Genomic DNA, 18,160 nt, shown 5'->3' with positions numbered 1-18,160 from the left:
TTGTTTTGTCTCATTTTCTGGTATTTATCATTGAACCATTTGGTAATTTCTAACTTCAGTTTTGAGTATTGATAAAGATTTGTCTACTCCTTTCACAAGATTTTATATATTATCTGTGTTCTCTTCGTTCAGGATTTTCCAGTTTGAAAATACTTTTATTACTCAAAATCTAATTTGAGCCTAACACGCGCGAGCCAGCATACCTCCTCCCCTCCAATATCAACAAATTGATTATCTATTTATTGAAAATTTCCTGTCATGTCAACATCTAAGGCCATTAGCGGCATATACAAATCTAGCAATTGGGCTAGGCTTAGGGCGCGAAACCCCCAGGTAACGACAAGTCATACAGCAATTTGATAAGAGTTTTGTGGCAAAAAGGATAAAAATGAGCTAATAATTAGGGCATGTGTCAGATGTCAAAGATTGTAGTGCTGTTGGTTAGTATGGTAGTAGAAAGGGTAGAGTAAATAGCAAACAGAACGAAGGCTGATCAGGACTGACAAAGCCAGTCCTTTCCTTTCAACATGGCTCCCACAATTTAGGATGTGAACATAAGGCAATGAAGGGAAAGAAAGAAAAGGGAAGACCATGCAAGATTAGCTGAGGCGAGGGCAGAGGCTCAAGGTAGGGGTGCCCCCTACAATCCTACATTGGGCCCTTGTCCTGGTCTTCTAAGTCCCCCCCCCCCCCCCCCCCAATATTGATAGTTATTATTATTACCGACATTATGATTACCGTTATTAAAATACTAATAGTAATATGATTTTTGAATCTTTCCAGAACTTATGGAGAAGGATAAACAGGTAAGAGAGGTATGAAAAGTAACCGACTCCCTACATCAGTACATATGAAGCCAGCTATGTGTAAACAAATTATAACCACAGTGGATATGGCATGTATGGGCTGCCATCCCAGCACAAGAAGTTAATGGACCTTGTAACTTCCCAAAAGCTCCATTCATAAATAGTCTGACTTGGTCTTGTTACATTTCATCACTTCAATATAAAACCTTGAACATTTAATACATTTTGTATATTTCTGTCAAATTACAATTACAGTTACACCCTTATTTTATTCTTTACAATAGTTGGGCAAAATATCTTAAAAGCTTTTACACAATACTTAAGCAATTCTGATTTTCTTACCATAATGATAACTGTTTATTTAGGTTAATTATACCGTCTTCTTAATTTTAAAAAAGGCAAAAATCTTAGTCTCGGGATATTATTCCTCAGTATAAGGTAAAAGGGTGCCTGTTCTCCATGGGGACAAAAGAACAATGTAAACTATGTATTTATTCCACTGGTATAAAGTTCCGTACAAAACTTTATGTAAACTGCCGTACATCATTTGACAGAATATGCCTTACAATAATGTCTTTTGATTTAGAACCTGGACATGCAGTTTATTTACTGAAATCAGAAACACTTTTAAACGGTGTCATATTTGAGCACAGTGCAAGATAACAAAGAAAACAATGGTAAAATACCGACTTAATAATGCTTCATTGTTTAACATAAAACTACGGCCAGATCTGATACATTATTTCTAGCAACTGAATACTTGTACTTGTATAAGATATAAAGAAAAATCTGCTTTTAATCTTAAATGGGATCCTTTACATGTTGACTACCGTCCTGAGGGCCTTTCCTTGGTGCATCAGGTCAAAGGCTTCATTGATCTCCACCAAGGGCTTGGTGAAGGTCACAAATTCGTCCACCATGACCTTGCCATCCATGTAACTGTCCACCAACTTTGGCACACTGTCACGGGACTTCCAGCCTAAGGGGGGGGAAAATCATGTCGGATAAAAAAAATGTTAGATTTTTTTTATTGGAAAAAGGTCAGGTTAAATCTCCTGAATTTTCATTTTGAATTATTAAATGCAATGGCAATATCTAAAAAGATTCCTCAGAGTCTAACACTCACCTCCGAATGCTGAGCCCTTCCACACTCGTCCAGTAACCAGCTGGAATGGTCGCGTTGAGATTTCTTGGCCAGCTGCAGCCACGCCAATAATGACGCTCTGTCCCCAGCCCTTGTGGCATGCCTCTAGTGCCTGACGCATTGTTTTGACATTGCCAATGCATTCAAAGGTGTAGTCACAGCCTCCATCAGTCATCTCAATGAGGGATGCTACGGTGTCCTCCACCTTCAGTGGATTCAAGAATTCATTGCATCCAAATTGTTTGGCTGTGGAAGAAAATATAATAAATAATTCAAAATTAAAACAGAAAACAATTAAGTTCCTAGAAAGATTCGTCTCTACTTTTTCTAAGGGACAAAGCTCTTACTCCTTCATATAAAACATTTTAATTTCCTGAATCTAATACAAAAAAATGGATTCTTCCAAAATACAACTTCATTCACTGACTGCTCATATGCACACACAATTCCTTGTTTATACTAACCCATCTCAAACTTATCTTCGTTGATGTCCACACCAATGATTTTCTTTGCACCACGCTCCTTGCAACCCATTGCCACAGCCAGACCCACAGCACCAAGTCCAAAGACTGCAACATTGCTGCCATCTTCAACCTGCAAAGTTAAACATGTATGAAGTCAATACTTGTATTTCACTTTCATAAACTTGAAGAAGCATCAAATATCAGACATTCAAAGAAAGAAACGAGTACAGCATCAGTTCTCAGAAAATCTTCCAAGCAATATTCAAGGATAAAGAATTTATTAACACATTCCTTTAACCCCTTTCTCAGTCTATACCTCTAACGGCATTCCATCCTTTTCCCACACTGGCTGTGGTGCGTCTACACTTTTCTACACCTCTACAAGACAGTGCATTACCACTGCTTGAACAACCACCCCACCGTGCTCAGCATTACCTTTGTGTTAGCATCGTTTAAACTAGAGCTGCCATCAAGCTAGTGAAAATAAACGCATGTCCTTGAAACAATGCAACAGTTCCAAATGTGACTAGCCATATCAAAGCAGACAATAATTTTTGAATGGCCATACCATTTACATGTATCTCTACTTGCAGTTTGCTTATGATTGCTTTGCATTATATCAATATTCAAATATCATATATAACTTCTGTTCATGTTTGCATTAACGCCTATGAACTGCAAAACAAGTTAATGAAATAAAAAATAATAAAAATTGGGGGTAGTATTCACAAAATGTCTATGACTTTGAAATTTGCCTGACATATTTTATCTATGATGACTCGAGAAAATGTCCTTAACAGCTGATTTTTGTCTATGACTCAGCCAATGTTAAAGACAGTTCTAGGTGTGTCCCTCGCATGTAAGGACTGCCTTTCAAATGTTAATTAGGAAAATTCCTTGTACACTGCAGTTTTTTCATCGATAAATCCAAATGGCAGAACATGCCTTCTCAGCTGATGCGATCATAACAAATGTATAAAGTTCCACATAAATACACAAGTTATCAGATATGTAATATTATAGTCATTATATAATTAAGCTTCGCTTGGGTAGTAACTTCATTCCATGATTACAGTGAATTATGATAGGGTCTTCTAAATTGTAAATAGAAGTTGTAGTTAAGTGGTAACAAAAAAGTGTCAATAGAGCGAGTCCTAGAAAATCACAAAGGACAGCCTTTAGACCAAATCATAGATCTATTTTGGGGAGACTTTTTAGGACAGTCCTTGAAATCAGTCAAAAGAAAATTCTATGACCATCCATTCATACCACCCCCAGACAATAACAAAAATGATGCTGGACTAGAGAAGATGGTATATCATCTACTATCAATTTCATTATCTTATCTAGTACTACTATCAAAACTACTGGAGCTATTCTCATCACTTACATTTAATGTTATCATCATAATGTTACTATCTAGGTGGGATGGTAAGTCTCTCAACAGTTACTCTATATCTAGCAAATTTCCAATACTGTAAACACTCATCACCCACAGCATATATTTTTTTTTAACCTGGAAAATTTATATTGATTTTCCAACATTCTTAAACCTCTGAATTTTGGCTGTATAAAGCAAGGTAATCTCATAAATGTATACGTGTATCAGAACAGCATGAACATTAATACTTACATTGGCAGTGTTGAGAGCAGCACCATACCCAGTGCTAATGCCACAGCCCAAAAGGCAGACTTTATCTAGGGGAGCCTTGTCACTGACCTGTAAGGAAATCTTAGTTTAACATCTTTATTTCTACATACATACAATGCACTACTAATAAAAAAAGCAAATGATTTACATTGCATTTTGCTACTACTTGCAAAGCCAATTTCTTGAGGTAAAAGAACTAGCTCTAACCTTGGCAACAGACATTTCTGACACCACAGTGTACTCAGAGAAGCTGGAGCAACCCATGAAGTGGAAGATCTTCTGGCCACGAGCAGTAAATCGTGAGGTTCCATCAGGCATGACTCCCTTGCCCTGCGTTGCCCTGATACGGCCGCAAAGGTTGGTCTTCGGGGACTTGCAGAACTTGCAGTCATAGCACTGGGGGATGTACAGGGGGATCACATGGTCACCTGACAGGGAAGTATGGGGAGAAAATTTAGTTTTAGATTAAATTTCTTAAACTAAAAGAGAAAGATATAGGGCCTTATGTACACAAATTAATTATATAGTTCCTATTTAGCTTTACACATTGTATTAGGGTACTACAAACAATATTTTTAAGTACCCCCTAAAAAACATTTTCTATGTACACGTGCCACCACCCGACAAGTATGTAAAGCACTAATCAAGCATCATCTTACTAGACCACGTATAATTAACCACATTATTGAAGGTTATAAGATCAACATTATACAGTTGGCAACGAACATGGAATTACCACAGGGGATTAATTAAAGCAACATATTTACACCTTGCAGGTTAGTATATGGAATACTAATGGAATTATAGTTGTGCGCATACACAACACACAAAAAAATTGCCAGGTGTCCCGCCAGTGTGACGCCATTAATGTGGGAAAAAACTGCTCCATTCACGGACAGTGTCATCATCAGGGCTCGCGCTCCGCCGCCGCTGGCCCGGACTCTGCCTGTGCCCCAATTTTGTAGCTGTCCGGAAACTTTTATTTTCAGCTTCAAAATATACCAGTGGTAATGGGTTAAAATTAACACAATAGACTATCCCTACGCAGGTTGTTGATAATTGATAAATGCAAAACAGGATCATTATATTAAGATTAAAATGTAAATTTCGTGTTTTGCGTATACCAAGATACAACCTGAATGCAACAGACTGCTCATCATATATATGCTAGCGCACCATAGGTCATCTTATTGTATTAATTGCTTGTGAGCAGACTGTCGTGTCATAATACACTCATAAGCGTTGTGAGTCATGTTCGCTGATTTCCTTGCATCGTCGCACACCATCCATGTTTGTTTGTTTATTTCTCTGACAAAGTATTACGGTATTAACGTTTCTTTTTCTGTTATCTCTTTGACATTACTGTTGTTTTTTGCTGTTCCTACATTGTGACCCTTGTAAGTCCATTTGGGTTGGTGGCATCCCTTTAGAAATATGCCAGGCTCCGATGACTTTCTGACCCAGGGCAGTGAACACAAGAAACATCTTGCACTCCGTGACGCACCTGAAGAAACGGCCACGGAAGTAAGATTGAGGCAGGAACTATCTGAAGCCAAGGAAGTGCTGAAGCACGAGGAAATTGCCGCAGGTCAAGGCCTAGGGGAAAGACCCAAGACATCAGCTGCCTCACGACTGGAAGTAGCAGTCAAAAAGGAGGCAGGTGCTGCCGCTGCTACGCCAGAGAAGGGCAAGGACCTGGACAAATTAACCGAGGTCCTAAGAAAGGTAATTCCCCGTGACAGTATAGAAGGAACGAGGGCCATGGTTCCACTCCAGAAGTCTGGGGAAGGAATATCTTACCAACAATGGGAGACAATAGTTGAGTGGCAGTACATCTTAAACTCTCTAACATTACTACAATCTTGCACCTTCATCCATCCTTCCTGTCTTTTACTCTGCACAAAATCAGGTCTCATGAAGTCAAGTCTGCACCTGATCCTCCTTCCCATCTATAAAAATGATGGTTCACATTCTGTTGATGTGTGTGGTGTAGTCCTATATGCCAATAGAAAGCTATTAATGCACTTGCTAATCGTGGAACTGGTGGCTTGTCTACACTTCATATTATTCTTAAAAGTCTGAACAAAACATTCAGCCTCACCATTTGTGGATGGATGGTATGTGGCACTTAAACTATGCTTGATGGTATTAGCATTACAAAATGACCTAAATTCAGGCGAGGTAAACTATGTTCCGTTATCAGACACTATCTGTTCCGGAATACCATGTGTTGCAAACATCTTCATTAATGCCTTTATTGTACTCATGGAATTGGTAGACCTCAGGCCATTTGCTATACGCATCTACAACAATAAAAAAATTATGTCCCAAAAATGGACCAGCATAATCAATACGCAATCTCTGCCAAGCCATACTAGGATAGTCCCAAGGATGTGACGTTACTGGCGTAGGATTTCTTTGTTGTAATGCGCATCCCTCACATGATTTTATATACAATTCAATGTCACTATCTATATTAGGCCACCATACAAAAGTGCAGGCTATGGACTTGGTCCTTACAATGCCTTGGTGGTCTGCATGCAATTCCTCAAGTACATAACACGCATCCTTAAGGGGGATGGAAGAAGCGTTAGTCAATCCAAGGACATTAGTCAACAAGGTGCTATATCCAACTCATAGCAGTCCACTGTCTGATCACGGAGCTGTGCAGCGAACATTGTTCCGCACTAAAAGGCAATTTACATGGATAGGTATGGAATGTGATGTAAAACAATGTCATGTCCTGCTTAGTTTGCCAGAAATTCAAGGGGAAAATACATCCCAATGTCCTCTTGGACGTTATCCCGTGCCAAACGAAAAATTTCAATCAGTGTGGCTGTTGACCTTGTTGGACTATTACCAACCACGGAAAGAGGAAACAAGTATATTTTGACATGTATAGATTACCTTTCCCGCTACACTAATGTTGCTGCACTGCAGAGTAAGGAAGCTTCCGAAGTGGGAAGAGCCATTTGGGACAATGTAATTTGTCAATGGGGCCCACCAGAAGTAATTATCAGCGATCAAGGGTCAGAATTCAGGAATACAATCTTGAAGAGATTAGCAAAAATTGGGGGATTCTCCCATTGAATGATTACAATCTACCATCTTGCAAGCAATGGGCTAGTCGAAAACCATAATAAACAGCTAATCTCAATTCTTCGCAGTATTATTGATGAATTGTCACCAACAGATTGGGATCGCCATTTGAAGACAGCACAGCTGGCACTCAACAGCGCTTACCATAGTTCTGTAGATGATACACTGTATTATGCAGTCTATGGACCAGATCCCATTATTCCTAATGCCGCACTGACCAATTTGTCATCAAAGTATAATTTTGATGAGAGAGCTGCTGCAACATATAAGATATATGAAACTGTTAAAGAGAATTTAGAAAGAGCAGCTAGTCAATGCAAACACCAAAGAAGGAAAGGAGCAAAGGTGACAGTTATGCATAAACCAACGAGTTTACTGCAAATGACCAAAGAAGAAGGGTGATAAGTTTACACCTAAATGGAGAGGACCATACAGAGTGTTAGCCAAGGTTAAAGACCATGTCTACAGACTTGAAGTAGGTACAAAGAAGAGGATCGAGGTACACCTTGAGAATCTCAAGATTATACCAGAGGCTATAATTTCCCATGACCTAGTGCCAGACACCAGGCAACCTTTCAGAAGTCTCCCAAGCAAGAAGTCATCAGGAAGTCCACCTCAACCTGCCGCTTATGGAAGCGACAGTGATGAAGAGGCAGAGGAATCACAAAACGATCTCGATAACAATCAGGTTGCAAGTCGTGTGTCTGAAATTTGAATGAAAGTGATGACAATGTTCTTGTCAATAATGATGAACAACATATTCCACAAACACCAATACAGGGAGCTAATGCTTCTACCAACAGTAATTCACCGTTCGTCCAGCTAGAGCCTCATAGCATGGTGGAAGATGAGTGTGAAATTGTGGAAGGAAATAATGATAGCGCGGATGAAATCACTGAACCTAATGCAGATAACACAAGGGAGCCTATGAATGCGGATGCAGCAATAGAATTAAGTATGCATGAAGATAATGTGAATGAAATTATAAATAATACAATAACAAATAGACCTAGATGTGAAACCCATAGTCGTATGCATGGCACAGGTTATTATAAAAAACTAAATGAGGGTAAATTACAAAAATTATAAAAAGAAATAACATACATTAACATTATGTTTACTGTTGCATGTGTAATAATTAATACATAACACTAAAAGATGGGATTAATGAACAAGTTACTAACAATGGCAATATACTAATCAACCAGACAATTACATAACTATCCCTATCCATTTCAATCTTTCCTTCATTGTTATCAATTCACATATGGGACATTAATGCTTGAACATTCCACAGATTGCTCATGCTGTGGTGTGGAGCTGAGCTGAGGGAGGTGGCCAGTCCAGGAAGTGATCCCCTGTCAGCCCTGTAGCATTGCGATAAGGAGGACAAGATTCTTCCCATGTCTCGTACCATACAAGGACATGATCTCCAATTTCACATGGAAAGAAACATTTAGAAGACATAATCTCAAGAGGACACCCATTTCACATATCACAACAATATCAAAGGACTCAGCAGAGAGACTAATTGTCAAGTAAGAAGGGCCAAGAGTACCCTGGAATTAATTATTGAAACTGTTGATAAAGTGTCAGATGTCTATTCACCTAAAACCATTGAAGAAACTGAAGCTTAATTTTTTTAAAATAATAGTTTTCAACATTTATGGGTTAAAACCCATTGCAGGGAATATGTAATTATTTTAAAGTCTTGTTACCCATGTCCATTCTCCAGTGGTGGCAAGTTTCACACATTGCCTGACACTCATCCTAATGGATGGTTATTTATTTCTTTTACACATTCAAACACATTTTGCTATTTCCATTTGTATATTAGCTGTATTATTGAGTGAACCAGGACAGCTTGAAGAATACAAGCTCATTAAAGAGTATAATTGTTATAAAGGGACTTAAAACTCAAGAAAAATCACATTTCTAAAGAAGGTCATAACTTTCTTCACTTCATAACTGATTCAGAGAAGATTATCTACTTTGTACTTACTAACGTTATGTATTAACATACACTAAATGCTATATATTATTAACCTAGTCACGACGGGTGTCCCATATATGAGACACCCGAAAAAATAAACATTGCGGAGTGTCCCGCCAGTGTGACGCTGTATCGGGGCTCGCGCTCCGATGCAGCAGTGGGCCGTGGCCGGCGAGGGGACAGACTCCAGGGAAGCTCCGCCCACCAATTTTGTAGCCACCCGGAATCTTTTATTTTTGGCTTCAAAATATACCAACGTTAATGGGTTAACACTATAAAGTTCCTATGTATAAACTGACTAACATTTATTATGTTTGTGATACCCATGTAACGACGTACAATCCATTTTCTTTGACCGGTCAAATGTACGCCCTAGCGGTGATGTATGCAACCCCTCATGGCTTAGCAACAATAAAGAGCAGATATAGAAGAGACTCTATACAAACCCTACAATAAACAGGTTTATCCAAGACTTTGTGATCCCTACTTTGGCAAACGAGGACGGGAGATAACGAAGCACATATCTTATGATTTCCCGTGAGATATGAAGTGATGTTGTACTGTTTGGGAGATAGATGAGAACATCCCTAACACTAGCGACAAGGGCAAAACAAACCATGCAGCAGCGATTAAGACTACCGGCGATCGTGGTGGCCTAGATATCCCAAGCAGCCGAGCGCGGACTCCCCCACCACAGATCAAGTGGAGTTGCCCAACCAAAAATTATAGTATCTGAGACATCACATGGGTGTTAAAACTAAACAGATACGTAAAACATTTCCTAATTATAGTAGTTTAAACACATGAGGCAATGGTCAGTGCACTGAACCAGCATTTTGCACCAAAGGTAAAAAGGCTTTATGAGAGATTTAAATCTGCAAATTGTAAGCCATGGCATGATGAGAAGATAGACTCTTGAGTGACGAGGTTAAGGCAATCAGCTACCTTGTGTGAATTTTCTGACTTAGAAGACAGAATCAATCATATTAATTCTCACGCCATACCGCAAATTTAGAGAAAATTTATTAAAAGCAGGTAATTTAACTCTAGATAAACTGATGAAAATAGCAAGGATAAGAGAAGCCTCAGTCACAGGTAGATTCCTATGAAACAAAAGAATTTGTGAGTAAAGTACAGGAATGAAAGGCTAGAAGGTTACCTGCTTCTGTCCAAAGGAACAGATCAAGTGAGTCACCTCCCAGACACATGCCAAGTACAGCAGATCAGAAATATCCTAGTTCACAGGACTGCCGTAGGTATGGTAGGGAAAACCATAGTGCTAAGGATACTGATAAATGTCCTACTATGGGTAAGAAATGTAATAAAAAAATGGAACCATTTTGCTCAAGTTTGTACAAACAAGCCCAATCAAAGGTCAAGGAATGTCATATATAAAACTGAGGCCACACAAGAGATTATAATGCAGACAAAGATTAGATTTTGTCAACAAGTATATAGATAGTAGAAAAAAAGAAAATACATAGATGTTCTAATAAATGGTAAGCCAGTAGTAATGCAGCCAGATAAAGGGGCAGTTGTTACTATACTGCCTGAGAATATAGCTAAGACAATTTCCAGGTATTTAGATGCAGCCAACAGATAAAGGACTGAAGACACATGGTTTTCATGGGTTGACAGTAAAGGGTATTGAATTGAATAGGCCAAAGGTGTTTGAGAAAGTACCAAAGGTAAACATGAGAAATCTATCATCCATAAATGAGAATACATTTTCTCAGAGGGTGTAGGTACAGTTGCAAACAGGACAGCCTTATTGGTATTGAAATCAGAGGCAGCTCCAAAGTTCATGTCCCCAGGAAAATTCCATATGCATTGAAGCCAGCTGTGGAACAAGAAATTCTCAGATTGGAGGCTGAAGGAACCTGGGAAAGGGTTAATTATTCAAATTGGGGTACACCTTTAGTGCCAATAGCCAAGAGAGATGGTAGTGTAAGACTTTGTGGAGATTATAAAGTAACTGTAAATCCACAATCGCAGGTTGCACAACATCCTCTACCAAATATTCAAGATATGTTAGCTGCTATAGGTGATTACAGAGTATTTTCAAAGATTTGCTTAAGTCTGCATTTTTACAACTAATGTTGGATGATAAATCACAAGAGATTTATACTCAGAGCACTCATTTAGGGTTGTTCAGGCCAAAAAGACTGCCTTTTGGAATAGCATCCAGTCCAGCTATATGGCAGCAAACCATGGACAAACTATTTCATGCTTTACCAGGAGTATTTTGTTTTGTAAATGACATTTTGAAAGCAGGAAAAGCCAAAAAACATCTAGAAAGATTACTAGCTGTTTTAGATAAAATCAGGGAAAATGGAACGAACACAAAAGTAAATGTAATTTCTTTGTAAAATCCCTTGAGTATTTAGGCTTCAGAATTGATGGTGAGGGCTTCCATAAAACTGATGACATAGTTAGGGCAGTTAACTGTGCAAAAGTACCAGAGAATTTAAATGAATCAGTCATTCTTAGGGTTAGTTACATTTTATGGTAAGTTTGTAATGAATCTAGCCACTATTGCTAGCCCATTGTATAATTTGACCACAAAAGTAGTTCCATGGAACTGGTCAGTAAAATGTCAGGAAGCTTTTGACAGGCTGAAGGCTGAAATAACTGATGAAAAATTTCTAGTACATTACAACAAGGATTTGCCTGTAAAATTAGTGTGTGATGCATCGCAAGTAGGGTTAGGTGCAGTATTGGCACACATTATGGAGGATGGTACTGAAAGACCCCTTGCTCTTGCATCGAGATCATTGAATAAGGCAGAATAAAAATAATCTCAGATAGAAAAAGAGGGATTAGCATTGGTATATGGTGTAAAGAAGTTCCACATGTACCAGTATGGTAGAAAGACCTTTACATTAGTAACAGATCACAATCCACTATTGGTTATTTTTTGACCAAAGAAGAGTCTGCCGGAGTTAGTAGCAGCTCGTCTACACAGATGGTCAATAACCCTAGCTGCCTTTATGATATAGAATATAGGTCAATATCCAAGATGGGGAATGCAGATGCTCTATCTAGACTGCCAGTAGATCAGGCTTCGAGGGAGGTAACATCGAGCATTTTGTTAGTAGACGCATGCGAGCTGCCGATTACATCAAAACCAATTGCAAGTCAAACTAAGAGTGATCCTATATTATCAAAGGTTTTACAGTGTTTGACATTAAAGGATAAGGATGTACTGTCTGATCAACAATAGAAATCATTTACAGAGGTGGTTTGAACTGTCGGTTGTACAGGATTATGTAATGAGATAAACCAGAGTAGTAATTTCAGACCACTTGAAGGGTAGGGTTCTTACAGAGTTTCATGCCCATCACCAAGGTATTGTACGCATGAAGGCAATTGCTCGTACTTCTGTGTGGTGGCCTGGTATTGACAATAACATCACGATGTATGTAAGAAATTGTGAGGGCTGTGTATTTCAGCAGAACAACCCAACTCCATGTAAGACACACCCTTGGGAGACACCTAGTACTCCATGGGAGATTATACATTGACTTTGCAGGTCCTTTTCAAGGTCACACTTTCTTGATTGTAGTTGACTTATTTAGTAAGTGGCCTGAAGTTATACCAATGACTTCTACAAGTGCATATAGAGTCCACTACGATTTTGTGTGTGTGTATATGTAAATATGTATGTATGTATGTATGTATGTATGTATGTATGTATGTATGTATGTGTGTGTATATATACATCTTTCTAATGTTATTATTACTTTTACAATTTTGTTTAAGCTTGTATAATATGAAAACTATAAAAATAAGTAATGGGATGAAGGATGTAATCATCCTGAGGGCTGCTGCGAGGCTAGAGGAATTGCCTTGTTCAGCAGTTCCTCTATATAAAAGATGAGCGAGGAAATGGCACCTCCTCCTCACTGTTCAGAATCCCGTGAAGACCATGCCATGTAAAACATTCATTAATAATTAAACCGGTGGAAAGTAAACAGTATTTTACTATCCACTTGTATTCTTACAATCTTCAAATAACATAAGTAATTTCAGAAATATAAACTACAGTATCATAAACTAAAGCGATATATATAGAACAGAGAACTAAAGGTATAAATTTTGGACCAATAACCGAGATTATTAATCATACATAATTGTATACACTGTATGAAAGCAGCAGCGTTATAATATACAGAAATTACAAAATAATCCAACCTTGGGATCCACGAGCAAACACCTTCCTTCCAACGGTGTGATCGGTGTCAAGGTTTCAAAATTTATACTCAAATGTTAGCCCATCACCATCAAAGGTTCATAAAACTAGCCCCTAACCAGTCTCATCAACATCAACAATAGCCCACCATCATACCCATTAACATCAACAGTTCATGACACCAGCTAACCAACAGTCCCATGAACATCAAAGGTTCACGACCCTAGCCATCTCCTGTGCTGGGATTCTAATCTTTTTTTTTTGCAGCAGTTCTAGCCACCTGACAAAGGATAATGTAAAAGATGATGCCAAGAAAAAGTCTGTACGCAGGAGAATCATCCCCAAGGAAAAAGTTAACAAATGACCAGTTACTAGAGGAAGTAGAGAAGAGAAAGATATTCAGAAGAAAACAAAAGGCGGTTGCTCTAGAAAGAAGAAAGTGCCTGAAGAAGATAAACATGATGAGGATGAAGATGCAGGCCTCTTATTCTCAGGAGTATCAGACAGTGAAAGTGAAATAGAGAAGAAAAGGCGAGATAAGAAATTGTATAAAGATGAAAACAAAGGAATTGGGATGGGGGGGTTAATAAATGGATGAACTAGAAAGAAGACCAACAGCAGCATAAGCAACCAGTAACACACCTTCCTTGACGGATGTGACTCCCTCCCCAACACTCTCCACGATGCCTCCTCCTTCGTGCCCAAGGATGACAGGGAAGATTCCTTCAGGATCATGGCCGTCCAGGGTGTAGGCATCTGTGTGACACACGCCAGTCGCCAGGATCTGTAAAATCAAAGGTTATTATATACTCGTGATGCCTAGCTTTGCAAAACGACAAAATCTGCATCTTGGGTGACACTGTTAATCTTCCATTTACTATATTCCATTTACCGTGGCTTAGTGCATCCGTAACAAAGATTAATTAAGTTAGTCTAACAAACTATTACATTTTTTACTTTTAAAAATTTCTTATTATCTTAGTATGCACATTTTAACTCTCTGCAACAATAAACATGAGAATTAGACACCACATCCCAAGACTCTTTAAAAAGGCGATAAAATTCCAGCTTGAAGGAAAATTACTATAGAATAAACTATCAAATTCTTACCTTAATCCTGACTTCTCCCTTCTGTGGAGGAGCGACCTCGACCTCCTCAATGCTCAGCGGCTTCAGCTTCTCCCAGGCAATTGCAGCCTTGCATTTGATCACCTGCACAAGCGGGAAGATTTAAATCAACTGCCAGGAAACATTTAGGAGGTATGAAAAGCAACTGCTAATTGTGATACCGAGAACAACAAACCTTCCACAACTGAAATTCCAAAACCAAGATATCGTGTAAAAGGTGGTATGGATGAGAATGAATTTTTCTGCATCTTTGAAATTCTACCGGCTGACGCGCCAGAATCAAAAAGCTCTACTGGAACCCATCCCACTATTCGGCAAATCTATGGGAATTCAAACGTTCCACCCCCTCGTCATTTAGCAGTAACTATAAGGCCGGTGCATCTTAAACTATACGCTATCCCCTGCTATTTTTTCCGCTCTACAAGATGGCGGTGTCCATTTCCCTCTATCTACGCGTGTCCGTGTCTGTAACCTCTACCTGTTTTACTCTGCAAGGTAAACAAGCTGATGGACTTAGAATTTGAAAGGCAAGCGCACATTATATTTTCCTTATTTAGCAGTGACTGTAAGGCCTCTGCATCATATACTATATCCTATCCCACTATTTCTTCCACTCTATAAGATGGTGGTGTCCATTTCGCTCCATCTACGCGCGTCAGTCTCTTCAACCTCTACCTTTATTTATTCCCTATATAGGTTTTCTTCTATCCATAGCCACAAGTCCAACACAAATTTGACACCTTAACATGACATCATATCTTGTGCGAAAAAAGAGTACTTCTAATCATCATTAGTCAGGAAAAACTATAAGCTCTACCATGCTAAATATTTGCTGGTCTTTACCAGAGCATCAACAGGTGCCTTACTGGCTGTCATTGGTAGCCACACCCAACATTTATAATATATACTAAAGGGCTTCTTACATCAAAAATGCAACCACATTTTAAACCAACTTTCTAGTTACAACAAATAAGCCCTAAATAATCAAAGTAGAGAATATGACGAAAAGATATATTACACATTCAAACTATCATTTGTTCCTTCATCTTATAAATTTCTACAATTACACAGCTGTCAATTTAAAATCATGCATTCATTCAAGACAAACCAGCTGCTAACAATCTAACTCGCAATCAAGACTTCCCAAACCATCATAAAAATTCACACTGTGGTATGTCACACGCAAGCAGAGAAACGTCCTTGAACTTGCATTAAAGATTTTGCAACACAAATGACATCTTTCTTAGAGCCTTTCAGACGAAATAACGATAACTAAACGACTATTTCTCCTTAATTCTAAGCTATTTGAAAAAAAAGGAAAACATCCATGCACAAAACAAACATCAATAAAACAAAATCGTCTTTCAAACACAGCCGGCACATGGCCCTCACAAAAAAATAATAAAAAACACCAATAAGTCTCGTGTCTCTTCCCCAAATCACATCCAACTACACAAACAATCCTTCCCCCAACCTTCCACGTGCTCAAATAACTCTCCAGATCATTCAAAACTCAAAAAAACGGAAAATCATACCTGTCCTTGAGTAGCCATCGCGGGACGTGTGTTCTCTGTGCCTGACGACGGGCGAGTGCGGCGTGGCGGCGCTCGACCTCCCGTTCATGCGCTGTTGCCGGGTGCCGTGTGCAGTCAACTGCCTTTTTTTCTTCTATTTTTTTCTTGGGGAGGGGATGTTGGGTTGGTGTGCTTTGGTTGCAGTTGTTGAGTTATTGTGCTTTGTTGGCTGGGTTGCTGGATGCTGTGTTCAGGCTGTCAGCTGTTTTTTTCTCGGGAGGGAGGGGGGAGTTGTGCTTTGGTTATAGTTGATGAGATATTCTGCTTTAGTTGCTGTGCTTTGGTTGTTATTTTGCTCCAGATGCAATCGTTGGGTTAGTCTCATTGGTCATTGGGTTATTCTGAATTGGTTGTAACTGTAGGAGGGTTTGGGTTGTAATAATAGGCGGTGGGTTACGTTTGTGGGTGGATTTTGGTTGTAATTGTAGGTGGTGGACTACAGTTGTGGTTTGGGTGGTTGTGGGTGATGGATTACGGTTGTATATGCAAGTGGATCATTCCGGTTGTTTTAAATGGAATGTGGCTGTGGTTGTTGGTGTTATTCTAAATGCGTTTATGAGAGTAAGAGACATAAGAAAAGGAGATCCGTGCTTAAATATCAACTATAAACATACAGGTAGACAAAAATGTACTGTACTGTATGCATACAAACAATGATACACCTTGGGCAACACGTAAGTAAATTGCTAATCTGGCTGATATTAGCAAGGACATAGTCATATTTGGACACGAAGACAAGAAATTGATTGTCAACATTCTCAAGGTCACAAATCCTTAATCCTAGGAGCAGTATATCGTAACTCACAGTAGGTTGGGACAGGGCTGCATTTCTACGGAAATTCGTCTGTTAAACGGAAACAAAAGACGACCGATAGATGGTGATGTCACTACGGATTTTTTCCGGCCTTAAAAAAAAAAATTGTGATGCAAATGAAAAAAAAGCAATGATGAAATATTTTCCCTTGTTCAAATAAATCAAACAAAAATTCCATAAACCATTTTGAAATGAACTGATAACATGTGGCAGACCGAACGTCACCACGGCGGAAATTTCATCCGATGACGATTCAGCTGGGAATCACCAAAGGCAGAGACATCCATAGAGTGACTTCAAACCTTCAGCCCTACAATACACACTATAAATAGTACTTTTTTGATAAATCAAGTTTTCAGGTTCAATGTCCCTATTTATTTGGTAATGCATTTTCTATAAAGAGATGCGGGTGCATTTTATGTTGTTGAATAATGTTACATTATTGTCTTAAAATGTATTTGTTATGTTTTGTTTTATGCAGTGCAATGAACAAGAAAGTAACGCAGGCAATCCTGTAATCATCAGTCACTGACCCTAGGCGACTGTAACTACAATCTAATATTCATCCATTTATGATAGTGTATGGTTCAAATGTATTATTTATCTCCGTTTTCTATATCATCTAATGTTCAGAAAACGACAGAAATGCCGCTAGGGATAAGCGGGGCCGGATACTCAAAACAGTCTAATGTTGTATCTCACATTGGAGCCGTTACTCGAAAGAAAAATAGCCGCCATGTTATGACGTCACACATTATAAAGTATCATGTAAAATACAACAGCTCGGAAGCTCTTGTAGAAGTATCAACCCGGATATAGTAACTTTTTATTTCTCGGTTAGATAGTGGGCATTATCTTATATAGCCTTTATTTAACCACACAGTGCCTTTTTATATGTTCAACACACCGGAAATTAATGATATTCAGTATTGACTTGCCTTGTCTGCTGTGATTTGAATATATCATAAGTTAAATGCCAACACGGTTGACAGACGACAAACACAACTTGGAGTTTACGACTGATGTTGAGGTTGGTCTCGTCACGGGACTCGATTGTACCAAGGCACTAAAGTTTACATGGGGCGTCTTCTGTTGCGTCCTTAACTCTTAATACCGTATTTAGTTTAATCCTAATCCACCGTGTCCGTACCAAAGACTATATAAGAAAGATAGGAAAACACGTATTATACCGATTAAAAAAATGTGAGGTCCAAAACTTCACACAGCGCCATCTATTGTTCAGATATGTAACTAAAAAAGGAGGAAGATTATAGGGGGGACTATAAAGTTATATA

The 18,160-nt window shown here is 38.7% G+C and overlaps 1 protein-coding gene across 1 annotated transcript; it reads right to left on the bottom strand.

The window, feature by feature from the left end:
* Nucleotides 1-1,285: 1,285 nt before the first annotated feature.
* LOC113800170 (alcohol dehydrogenase class-3) lies at nucleotides 1,286-18,011 on the bottom strand. The gene is made up of 9 exons (XM_027350895.2): nucleotides 17,980-18,011; nucleotides 16,013-16,253; nucleotides 14,460-14,561; nucleotides 13,992-14,133; nucleotides 4,273-4,493; nucleotides 4,048-4,134; nucleotides 2,415-2,544; nucleotides 1,933-2,196; nucleotides 1,286-1,785 (listed from the first exon to the last, which is right to left on the bottom strand). The coding sequence occupies exons 2-9, from the start codon at nucleotides 16,028-16,030 to the stop codon at nucleotides 1,622-1,624; spliced, it is 1,128 nt and encodes a 375-aa protein (XP_027206696.1). The 5' UTR covers nucleotides 16,031-16,253; nucleotides 17,980-18,011; the 3' UTR covers nucleotides 1,286-1,621.
* Between the last annotated feature and the right edge of the window lie 149 nt (nucleotides 18,012-18,160).

Source organism: Penaeus vannamei, chromosome 36 (assembly GCF_042767895.1).
Source record: "Penaeus vannamei isolate JL-2024 chromosome 36, ASM4276789v1, whole genome shotgun sequence".
In the NCBI taxonomy this organism is placed as follows: domain Eukaryota; kingdom Metazoa; phylum Arthropoda; class Malacostraca; order Decapoda; family Penaeidae; genus Penaeus; species Penaeus vannamei.
This window is presented reverse-complemented; position numbering and strand designations above follow the sequence as displayed.

Coding starts and splice junctions, on each gene's coding strand:
- LOC113800170 (XM_027350895.2), bottom strand. Junction 4,494..13,991: donor AGTCACATCCGTCAAGGAAG/GTGTGTTACTGG, acceptor CTTCCCTGTCAG/GTGACCATGTGATCCCCCTG. Junction 2,197..2,414: donor CGAAGATAAGTTTGAGATGG/GTTAGTATAAAC, acceptor TTTCTTCCACAG/CCAAACAATTTGGATGCAAT.